The sequence below is a fragment of the Danio rerio genome, chromosome 17 (genome assembly GCF_052040795.2).
Source record: "Danio rerio strain M-AB ecotype USA chromosome 17, GRCz13ab, whole genome shotgun sequence".
Taxonomy (NCBI): Eukaryota; Metazoa; Chordata; class Actinopteri; order Cypriniformes; family Danionidae; genus Danio; species Danio rerio.
This window is the reverse complement of record NC_141037.1, coordinates 40,515,827-40,528,077: the sequence shown is the minus strand read 5'-3', so window position 1 is coordinate 40,528,077 and position 12,251 is coordinate 40,515,827. Positions and strand designations below refer to the sequence as shown.

Genomic DNA, 12,251 nt, shown 5'->3' with positions numbered 1-12,251 from the left:
TAAATATAATTTCAGTCTTATTACCATGTCTTTTGCAGTCACCGGTATACGGTTATTTAAAATGGCTTATTTATTTAGCGATCTGACTCCACTTATCTCAGACACCACTCATCCTAATATTGAGGCGTGTCATCTAATCCCCTCTAATTTAATATATTGTATACATGTATACATTTGAACCACATTCTAGAGTTTAACAAATGAGAATCAATTTAAAACTCCAATAATAGTTTTAATTAAAGTTTGGCATCTTTACTCCCATCCACTCAGCACTAGGGTTGTAACGGTATGAATTTTTTACGGTATGATAATTGTCTAAAACAATACCACGGTTTGACGGTTTCACGGTATACGGTATGTTACAAATGTTACAAAATAATAGAACAGTGAAGCAAATTTGACTTTTTCCAAATAATATATTTTTAGTTACTATAAGCAACACCACTTACAATGAACAAATAAAAAAATAAGAAAATAATAAATAATGTGTCAAAGTCCAAATAAAGTCCAAATAAACATGGTGCAAATCCTCAGTAAAAAATAGATATAAATATTTACTATACTATAAATAGTTACATAACGAAACTAGATTCAATATGGAACATCCTTAGGTTTCATGTGCCAGCATGGATATGGTTGTCTGTGGATATGGATTTGGATATGGTTGTCTGCAATGCAGACAAACAGCTGCACCTTCATTTGCGTCTTTTGAAAACAGCAAGAGCAGCAGTTCGTCTTTGCTGTGTCACTGTTTTGTCATGTTTCTGTGCTGCTGTGGATGCAAAAGTACTTAGTATGAGAATTATTTCATGCAAAACTTTTTTTTTTTGCGTTTTATTTAGCCGCGCAGAAATGCCTATCTCTCATTCCGTGTTGTTCAAAAAAGCTCACTGTTGGTCCACAAACAAAAGCGAAACCTATGCTTATTGGTTGTGATATAGCGAGTTTGAACCAATCTGGGCATGGAGGAGGGACCATGCATCAATGTATCATGTCTGGTTTGTCCGGAGACACAGTGACGAGCGTTTCTTTGTCAAATCAGCGTTATCAAATTTTGATGACGTAACCGCACTGATTCCGGACAGCCTCTGAAAGTCCGCGAATGTTATGTGATACAGCACTGGAAAGCTGAGATTCTCTTCTTTATGTCAATCTTTGAATTGTATGAATCGGATCAGCGGATCAAAAGTTATTAAACATTTAAGAGCAATACTTATTTTTAGCCGCGGGCGGCTGTCTCGGTTTTTAAGGGTTAAAACCGTTGATATGCAATTGTTCATGGTAAGATAATCGTGCACGTTCAAATCGTGGTAGACCGTCATACCGGTATATTGTTACAACCCTACTCAGCACTATGGTCTGCTTAGTCTGCAGGCAAAGCTGTAGTGCACTTCGATGGTAGAGACTAAAAAACAAGACACAGTCAGGTTATTATTCATAAAACACAAATTATGACATGACCTACCATGTGGTATAATTATTCAATATTACACTGTAAAAAATCTTACGTGCTATTTACAAAAAAAAATAGTGGTAACACTATTGCACGTATTATTTTTAAGTAAATTTTTAACTTGATTTTTTTTTAAGCAAAAACCACTTGAATGAATCATGTGAAAAATACAAAATTTTTTGAGTGATAGATGAAGATTTTAATATTATTAGCGGAATGTGCTTTTATAGTTTAAGCAAATCCACCACCATTTACTCATATCTATTTTTTTTTTTAACAAAAACCACTTGAATGAATCATGTAAAAATTACTAGTTTTTATGAGTGATAGATGTTGAATTTAATATTATTAGCAGAATGTGCTTTTATAATATATGCAAATAAATCACCATTTACTTAAATTTATTAATGAAATTTACTCATTCATAAAATGTAAAATATATAATGTACAATGAAATACATACACAATACATTTTTGCCAAATATCATTTTATTACACGTTCCACCGATTAAAAAAAAAAAAAGGTACAATATGTTAAACAAATCTATATAAAGTTTACAGCAATGTTAATCTCTGATAAAAATTCCTTTATCCATGCCATAGAAAAAAATGTTCTGTCAACTTTCTTTTGTAGGAATATTCACATTTTAGACAAAATCTGACAAAATGTGTGTATTGCATAACATATAAAACCAGTATAAAAGCTGCATCTCAAATATTAGCAACACAATCAATCAATCAATGCAGTAAAATTTCCCCAAAAGCTTGTAGCAGTGAATTTGTGTCAGAAATATATGTTTCTTTGTAAGTGATTTTAATTTGGGGAATACTTGTATAACTCCAGTTCAGCAATTCTAGATTTTCTAAGTTAGCCATGAGTCATGACTTACTCATCCTCCAAGACAAGGCAGAAGTCCTCATGGTTGGTCATTCCTCTGGCAGACAGCAATTCTCTGTGCAATCCCACACTGTAAAATAAACATTAAGTTTATTATTATGAAATTGTGCAGTTGTACATTTCAAATGTTTAAGGTTTACTAAAACACATTAAGGAAATATTTTAAGGAAACAAACCTTTTCTTTGTATCTCTGTGAACAGTAATTCTTCAAAATGTTTGAGTAGACCTTACTGACTGACACAAGTGCACAAGTATTTTGACTTATAATGGACAGGGTCTTTTTAAAATGTATACTAGTGTACATAGATATAAATTTATAAAAACAAGCCATGTTTATACAAGGAATAGTGCATTCAACAATGTAGTGCTTGAGCTATATATATATTTTTTGTAAACATGCAAAAATATAAAATGCAGTTTTCTGAAGACCATTAATATCTAAAACAGTTTGAGACACTTACATTGCACTCATTCATAGAGATAGACCAGCAATAGAGGACGACATCTGTCATCTCCTCCTTGATTTAATGTGAGGTCTGATGCAAAAAAAGTGTAGAAATTAGTAATATTGCCTAATAATAATAATAATACACAAATAACATTATTAATAATACCTGCTGTTTGGCACCCATTCTCTTTATCAAATATCTGCCTGAATAAACCACTCCTCTTCAGTGGGAAAATACTGTGAACATTTTCTTCATTAATCTGAAAAATTAAGCAAACACATGTTAGTATTTATATACAGTATTATATATAAACACAGTTCATTACATTACAACATCAATGCTGTAAAAGGAAAACCCCATGAATAGCTATAGCTAACTTAGCTTATCTTAGACTTACCACTTAACAAGCTCACTGCTGTTCGTCCACCCTGCTTAACTGTTGCCTGATCACTGCTGTTAAATATTACAATGAAAATAATTTGTTCAATTTCATTATATAATTCAGAATGAACATTAAAGCAAATCAATTTGAAATAGGAATGGGTGGTTAAAAAAAACCCGTGTATCCCTTTACACATCATATGGCAAAAACTAAGCTCCTGAACAAGCTTGAACAGCATTTGTCTTTCTTGAAAGAGCGTAGGCTATTTAAGACAATAAAATGATAAACTGTTAATGCTTACCTCTTAACATGCTCGCTGTAAATCTGCTCCTTCAAAATGTCGTCTGATCACTGCCGTTGTTGAAATTCAAATACAAACATCTCAATTAAATCCACAAAATTGAGTAAATTTTCTTAAAATAAAGGTGAAGCCATCTTTCCTCAATTTTATTAGCTTAATTGGTTTCTCAAAGTAAGCCTAATAAGTGCACTGGTTTGGTTAAAAAAATAAGTGAAATTTAAATCTTAGTTATATTAGCGACATCCTCTCAATATTTTATAATAAATCCAGAATATCTTTTTTTTTTTAAAGAAAATATGCACATTATTTTTAATGACCACATCAATTTTTTATTGAAAATTACATGCGTCAAGATTCATTTTTTACAGTGTACTGCTATATCTCAGGGTTCATATCAGGCATTGACCCCTCATGTTTGTTTAATATCTGAAATGCAATGTTTAGTTATCAATTTCCTTCTTGGTGTTTCTAATTTTTTATGTAAAAAAATTTGAACTCACTTCATCTTGTTCCTTAACATCCACTAAGTTTCCATGATTTTTCTTTGACTCAGTCTAGATGATGGCTTAGATAGTCTTATATAGCTGACTTTAATAGATGAAAACAGCCAGTGTAAGTCATAACAATTTTTTTATCATTATTATTATTACTAATATTATTTTTCTATTTAGTTTTTGCACCTAAACTCAGTCTTGTCCTCTCACATCAAATCTCAGTTCCTCAAAGTGTTACTTCCCCAAGGTGTTAAGTGAAACTATTTTTCTAGTTTCTATATCATGGGTTTAATATCTCTGTCTTCCTTACTCTCTATGTATATAATATTTTTCAAACATATTTCAATATATTTTAAACATATCTTCTTTTTTTCTATCAAACCATAACTTGGATTTCTTTAATTCTAAGCTTTTAAGTTTTCCTTATCCATTTTTTTTTTCTTCCTTACATATTTGCTCATTAACTGTTCAGTTAAGCAAATTCAAAGTCACTTTTTTTTAAAAATTTTCTCTTCATCAACCAGAGACTTGTGCCATTTTTTTTCTCTTTGCTGTTTAACAGCTCATCTCGAAGTCATTTTCCTCATTATTTTTCCTCTAACGTATCTTTTCTAATATTTCTTTAGTTGCTGGTCTTTGTTGCATTTTAATTTCTCTTTATTTTTCCTATTAGTATTATTAATTTATTTGTCCTTATTGTTCTAGTCAACAACTACTGGTCTATTGTTTTAGTCATCCTCCTCTGTTTAGTAAATTAATTTCTTTATTAATATATTCATTCGTATAGCTTCAAGTTCCATTTCAACAAATATAACTATAAGTATATTTCCCATATTTCTTTATTTCACTTGTCTTTTTTATACCGCATTGTAATAGATCTGTTTAATTAGTAACTTATACTATATCCCTGATTATTATACCAAAGTCTATCATTATTTGATCAAAAAAAATGTATATACTCTTTTAATATAATTTACTCTCTTCTGCCCCTACTTCAACTGTTTCCTCCCCATGAAAAGGAGTGGCTCCTTTTTTCTGACTTCCTTTTTGTTGTCAGTCTGTCTAAGATTGTCTGCTTGAGCACTTCCTCTTTTTCTCTCCTCATCTGTCTTTCTACAGCCGTTCCAACAAATGCCAAAATCATGCCACATTACAAATTCCAACAAATGTTTCCATTTCTTACTACCACAACATCCTTGTGGCCCCGTTTTGCTATGTTATTAACTTTGTAAAACTCAAATTCTCTGTTTCTCAAGATTGTAGCCAATTTTACTGTTAAAACATTGCTCTACTCATTTTCACATTTAAGCTTCTCATATATTATTTTTCATTTCCTTTCCAAATAATTTTCTCTTAGTTCCAATTATTTACCACTTGTCCCATTGAGTTTTTAATTTTGTTTGGGACATTTTCCCTATTGCTCACATTCTTAATCAAATAAATTATCCATTTTTTACACTTTCACTTCCTCATTTACAGTGTTTTTCACACACACTAATTACCTTCTTGCACTTATACAACATACAAAGTTAACAAAATGTATTTATCCTCTTCCAACAATAAAATTTCACCTGTAAACTTCTTTTACTTCCACAATTACTGAAATTTCACAATTTTAAATGAAATTTAATTGAATATCATATACGCTTATATACAGCCGACTAAATATCTGTATACTATGCTTATTTTAACTGTTAGTCACTAACGCAACAGACAAACATTTACATAAAATAAAATGCGCGCTCTATACAAGTCTCAATTTCTTTGTATATTTACATTCGCCTTCAACAGAGTCGACTTTTCTATGTATTTTTAACCGACCACACCTTAACAGTCGACTTTTCTCTGTATTTACTAGAGTCACAACCTCAGTGAAGCAAATTATCCATACAGTCACAACGTCAGCGACTAAACTGTCCCTATTTTTAGATTATTTACAATCTGACCCTATAGCTGTCTTTAACGCTTGGACCTCCTAAAACGTTGGGGCTTACACCCGGACTGTTCGGGACCACCCGTTTTCTTGTCCCTGGACTCCCGCCCTTATAGTCCAAATTCAGGTAAACCGTCGTTTACCTGTGCCCAGGTAAAATCACGGTATTCACAGGGACAGCAGTCACCTGAATAGTACACCCAAGGATGGAATTCTATTCAATTCAATGTAGGAGCACAGCCCTTATCTGATCTTTCCTTCCACCAAACAAGCAACAGTCAAAGTGTATCAACTTATGTTCTGATCTACTTAGTGAATGCCATATGACGAAACCGTAATAATACCCGAAGCCGCAGTTCCCCTGGCTGCACCATACTCGCAGTTCCCCTGGCTGCACCACACTCGCAGTTCCCCTGACTGCACCACTTCACTATACTAAACTACTCTTAACTAGTCTTCTTCAAACCACACTCGCAGTTAACCTGGCTGCACCACTCTTCTAAGCTATTCTAAACTAGCCTAATATTTACAAACCGGTTAACACTTAAAGCATATATACATTTAAACTCATCGAATTATTTAAATGCTTATACTTTTAACTACATCAATGCTACGTACAGTATCACATGACATCATTTAATTTAGATTAAGCCAATTGCAGAAATTTGATTTAACAGGTTTTCTGCTTACCTTATTTTTTCGGCTCCGATGATGTCAATGCAATACGACAGATCAATCCTGCCCCTTTTCCACGTCCTATTTTACAACCATCCCAATCATCTCAAGCACTGCAGAAGACCTACTGGAATCTGCATGAACCCAAGATTATCATAGAAATCGGTCAAGTTTGGTGAAGGAAAAATCATGGTTTGAGAATTCAATATGGTGCCTACTACAAGAGATCTGTAGAGTGGATGGCAACATCAACAGTCTGATGTATCAAGACTAGTGCTGCCCATTACATTACAAACCACAGGAGAGGGCATATTCTTCAGCAGGATAGCGCTCTTTATCATACTTCAGTCTCCACATCAATGTGCCTGAAAGCAAAGAAGTTCAAGGTGCTCCAGGATTGGCCAGCCCAGTCACTAGACATGAACATTATTGAGCATGTCTGGAGTAAGATTGAGAATGAGGTATTGAAAGTGAATCCAAATAATCTTGAAACTCTGGGAGTCCTGCAAGAACACTTTCTTTGTCATTCCTGATAACTTTATTAATGAGTTAATGAGTCATCGCAGAGATGTATGGATGAAGTCATACACAATATTAAATCTTTTTCCACTGCACCATGACTTTATATTCTATACTGTACATTATTTGTTAAGTGACAAGACTTTCGTCAAAGCAAAGTCAGACCTTCCTGTCTTAATTAAATAATTAAAAATCAAGATCATATTTTATTTTGGTAAAATAATCATAATATAAAGGTCTTTGCCTTTCATATCAGCCACTTCTGACAACAAATGATCAGTTAGATTTCAAGTTATTATTTGTTGTTCCTAAAACTTGGATAGGCGACACGACTTTTGTCAGGTAGTGTATACACCTCGATTGAATCAGATCATAATTGTTTGTACAGTATTTGGTTTAAATGAAATTATAGGTTTATTAAGTCACTCTGATTGCATGGTTTTAAGTTAATAATTTGGGATTTAAAATGTTCTGAAATTCTAAACATATGTCACGCTTCATGCACAACAGCTGTTTTTTCCTCTGAGTTAAACATATTATTAAGTAACTGATTCAATTCATCAAATGACTAATCATTGTTTCATGAATCAAATTTAAATGATTCTCCACCTTGTTAATTTATGAATCAGATTACTTGTTGCTTGTTGTTTTAGAGTTGCTCTGTAATTTGATCTTCAGACAAAAAAAAATGCAGTTCACAGGTTTGATTAAGTTTTAATAAACTCATTTGTGCAATTTTTCTTGAGGTTTATTTTATTTTAAAGAATTTGTTCAGACAGTTCTTATTCAATTGCACTGTTAGTTTGGTTCATTTTAATTAGCGTGAGCTCGTGTGAACCTTGTGCATCTAGAAAGAGGACTGAAACTCTTTGTTTTCTGGAAATAAACTGAAAATACAAGTGCATTGTGAACCAGAGGCATCTGAACAAACCAAAAGCAGTACCTATCACAAGATGTGGCCATAAAAGTACAGAGTGCTCAAACATATCATGTTTTCTTTGCAAAGTTGCAGTGTTGCACATTACAGAGAAAGTCCCTTTATAGTTCACCCAAAAATTAAAATTTACTCCCCGTCAAGTTGTTCCAAACCTATTTGAGTTTCTTTATGCTGTTGAGCACAAGATAGTTTGGTAACACTTTCTTTTTATGGTCCATTTGAGTATTAGTAGACTGTCTGCTTGATATCTGTTGATACAGACATTCAACAGACATTTAACTGACTATGAGAAATTTTGCAAGTACATGTCATTTTACACAAACCCTAACCCCAACCTAACAGTTTACTTATAATCTAATGAGAATTAGTTGACCAGTAGATGCAATGTAATAAATGGATCATCAAAATAAAGTATGGCCGATATTTTAAAGAAAGCTGGAAATCTGTAATTGACTTCCTCAGTCGGGATGTCAGTGGTTACAGGGTTTCAGCTTTATTTTAAAGTATAATTTTTTTGGATTCAATCGAAAAATAGCTTTTGAATAAGTAAAGAGTGTGTAATTCATTGTTGAGTGAACTATCTCTTTAAAGTCTTTTCACCCTGTGCATCTCAGATATGCATGCAGCTTCTTTCTTTTTGAACAGGAAAACGTCAATTATCCAAAACTTTTTTTTTTCAAGCTTATGATTAATTTTCAGATTTTGAATCGCCAATGAAAACAAACATCTTCCTAAAGAATTTTTATTTATAAGCATTTGGATAAATTTTTCAGGCTGCCCGACAAATGCGCTTGACAACCAAAGAGAACAAAAGAGGACACCAACCTTTTAATCTTTTATGAACACAGCCAGACGTCATTTGGTGAATTAACTACCAAAGAAATCACTAACTTAAATGTTAAACAGTAGCTAACATCTTCCGCGTAATACAGTACCGGCCTTCTGAGGTAACTTCCAACTTTATTTCTGATGGCAAACCTCCTCCCAAAATGACAGCTACCTCTTTGTTTACAAGTTTGTGGGCGTTAAAGTATTTGCATTTAAAATAATGAAGGCAGATAGCTTCAGATGACGACCTATTAGTTTCATACAGATTACAAAACCAGAGAACATTTGTTTTTAGGTTAGTTGGTTCATTAAAAAGTAGATATTTTTCCATGTCTGTGAGAAGGAATTCATCGAGATTCCAAACTGTTTGTTGACCCCAGAGAATTCAAGCAATGATGCTGCAAAAACAAGTCATAAAGAACTAATAGCTACCTCTCCTTTCCTCTGGAGAATCGTCAGTCTATAGTGATCGATGATTGGATCCTTTATTAGAAGGCTGGATTTCTTTCCCTAGAGTAGGGCTTTTCAATCTCAGTCCTGGAGGTTCAGTATCTTGCAGATTTCAGCTCCAACCCTAATCAAACACACTTAGGCTAGCTAATCAAGCTCTTACTAGGCTCTCTAGAAACATTCTTGCAGGTGTGCTGGAGCTAAAATTTGCAGTAAACTGGATCTCCAGGACCGAGTTTAAGAACAACTGCCCTAGAGCATCCACATTGACTTGTATTTTCCCTATCAAAACTATACAAGTGACACGTCTTGTATATTTTATAGTCTTTGTTACAATTAAATACTGGTGTTCGAAACAGTTTGTGTGCCTGAGGAATTCCTGGTGGTGTTTTGACACCTTGTAGAAGTTGATGAGGTCTCAGGTGATACATAGCATTTTTGATGCTAAGTTCTGTTGCAAAATGAGCATCAAATAAGATGGGAATTCTCAACCTTTTTAACCTCGGGGCCCGCTTCTTTCTCTGATCAGTTTTTGAAGGCCCACCTGTTTTTTTTTCTCTAAAAAGTTTGTATGAAATGCTCATTTAAACCACTTATTTATTAACAAATATATTGTACTTTTGTTGTGCCTTCTTTTATTTATTATCCGCATTTTATAAAAGGAAATATTGAATTTTATTTTAATTTATATATACAAGTAAAATATCAGCGTCAGCCAATGAAATTAGTTCGCAATCTACTACTAAATGAGCTGAGATATTTGCATAAAGCTGGTTGATGCTTTCGTTGTTGCTTAAAGTTGAGAAATCCCGAACTTCTGCAGCGAGCAACATCGCTGAAGCAGCGCCAACGGATCCACAATTCAGTTCGGCAACACTTGACGTCACCCATTCAAAGTGAATGGGAAGCATTGACGCTGACGCCCCATTTAATAGGGCATAAAACACCGCCCAGTTCACATGGGGCTTCAGCATCAACGCTTGACAGTGGGCGTGTCTGAAGTTGGGGTTGAAGTGATTGTCAAAGCAGCGTTAGCCAATGAAACTAGTCTGCAATTGACTACTGTCTGACCTGGTATATTTGCATAAAGCGATCTGATTGGCTGATGCATCCATTGGCTTTTAAAAAGTTGAGAAGTTCCCCACCCCTGCAGTGAGCAACACCCCTGAAGCGGCGCAGACAAATCCACAATGGAGTTCGGCAAAGTGAATGTGAGGCATTGTCGCTGACACCCTGTGTAAATGGGGCGTTAATCTGTTGAAATGCGTCGATCTGCTGGCGGTTGAGTTTGCAGCTGGATATTATTGGGAGATTGCTGACAGAAAAGGTGAACCGTTCCACCAGAGCACGTCTGAAGCTCATATGCAAGTTTATTTGACATTTTATGGCAGAAACACCATTGAAACAGAAATGTGTGGACATCTAAGATTCTCAAAGGCAGATGCTCGATCTAAAACAAAAGAATAAGAATATATAAGAATGTTTCGACCTACATGGTCCTCATCAGGTTCACCATTGAGCCTCACTAGATCCTCCTGTATGGGTGCGCGTCCATTATAAAACACTCAGAGAAAGTTAATTTGGAAAATTATGCAGATATATTAAATAGTTCACACAAAAATACACTTTCACTTCGCACATAGATTATGAATGAACAGACTTGCATGTACTAGTTGCAGATGCGATCATGAGGAGGTTTTTTTGCGCCGTGTTTGAAGTAATCAATCTCAGAACAAGAGTTTACTTGTGCATTACTTTGATCATTTTATGATAGCATACTAATAATGAAATTCGCACACTGGAAACTCAAATTTATATTTATTTTTTCATACAGTTATCAGATGACATGAGAATCCAGATGCCCATGTGTCTATAGAATTAAATGTCATGAAAATCCTACAAAATACAGCACATTGTCAACTCAAGTAATGACCACAGCTGGCTTGTCATTGTGTGTTATGCTTTCTTTCATGCTACACAGAAAGAGGCACAATTTGTGTCAGTTTTCATTGCTGGGTGAACACTTTCTTTTAATAACATGAATCAACACAATGTGTTCAATGATTTTCAGCTCTAATGCCAACTGTCCCGTAAATATGTTCCGCTAAATGTCTGCCATGCATAGTTTCATAACAAGATAAATGTGATTATCCTGTTTTTTGGAGCCCGCTGCATATCCTCATGAAAAAGTGATGTGTGCTGAAAGCAACGGCTGAAGCATAGACTCGCAGGCAAAATATATGAGACATGAAATCCTAATTCAAGCTCTAGCTGTTAGGGAAGTATGCATGGCTGAGTCTTCACACACTATTTTTTTTATATCTTTTTTTCTTCCAAAAATAAATACCCCTGTGGTTCTTTAACATGATACAATGCACTTCCTGCAGGAAATTTGATTCAGAAAGCCCAGCAGATCAAGGCTGCTGTATCACAAACCAACCCCAAGCCTAACTGACACGTAATTTAGCTAATTAGCTCCAAGTTGTAAACCATCCCTTGATGATAATGAGTGTTCGGATACTTGATGTGAAATGCCATGCAAGATGACATGCTGGACTTATAAAAGACCTCAAATTACTTTGATATGACAATATACTAACAATAATGACACCACACAAATCCTTTTTCAGACAGATTTCAAGGCCTAAATTATAAGTAACTCATATATGCATGTATATTTATTCACAGGTCATGGACTGGTTATGCAGGAGGGATTTGCTGCTTCCAGCGATCGATTGGGTCGAAGGCTCATGGCCACAGTGGGAGACAACGAGACGCAAGAGAAGAACTGCACAGCACCAGGTGATGCATCGACAGTGTTTCCGCTACATTCATTCTGCCATGGCAGGGCGCCACACCAAAAAGCATCCCAGAAAGGGCTGCAGCTTTTAATTCACGCAGTCATCTGTTTTTTGTTTGTTTGTTTAATAC

At 34.5% G+C, this 12,251-nt stretch overlaps 1 protein-coding gene across 10 annotated transcripts in view; it reads left to right on the top strand.

Annotated features, from left to right (window-relative positions):
- slc24a4a (solute carrier family 24 member 4a) overlaps nucleotides 1-12,251 on the top strand; it is a 104,726-nt gene that overhangs the window by 21,397 nt on the left and 71,078 nt on the right. For all 10 annotated transcript variants that reach the window (NM_001017770.2, XM_087288998.1, XM_087288996.1 and 7 more), the window contains 1 exon segment: nucleotides 12,009-12,122. In NM_001017770.2, the coding sequence (NP_001017770.2) occupies nucleotides 12,009-12,122 (114 nt within the window).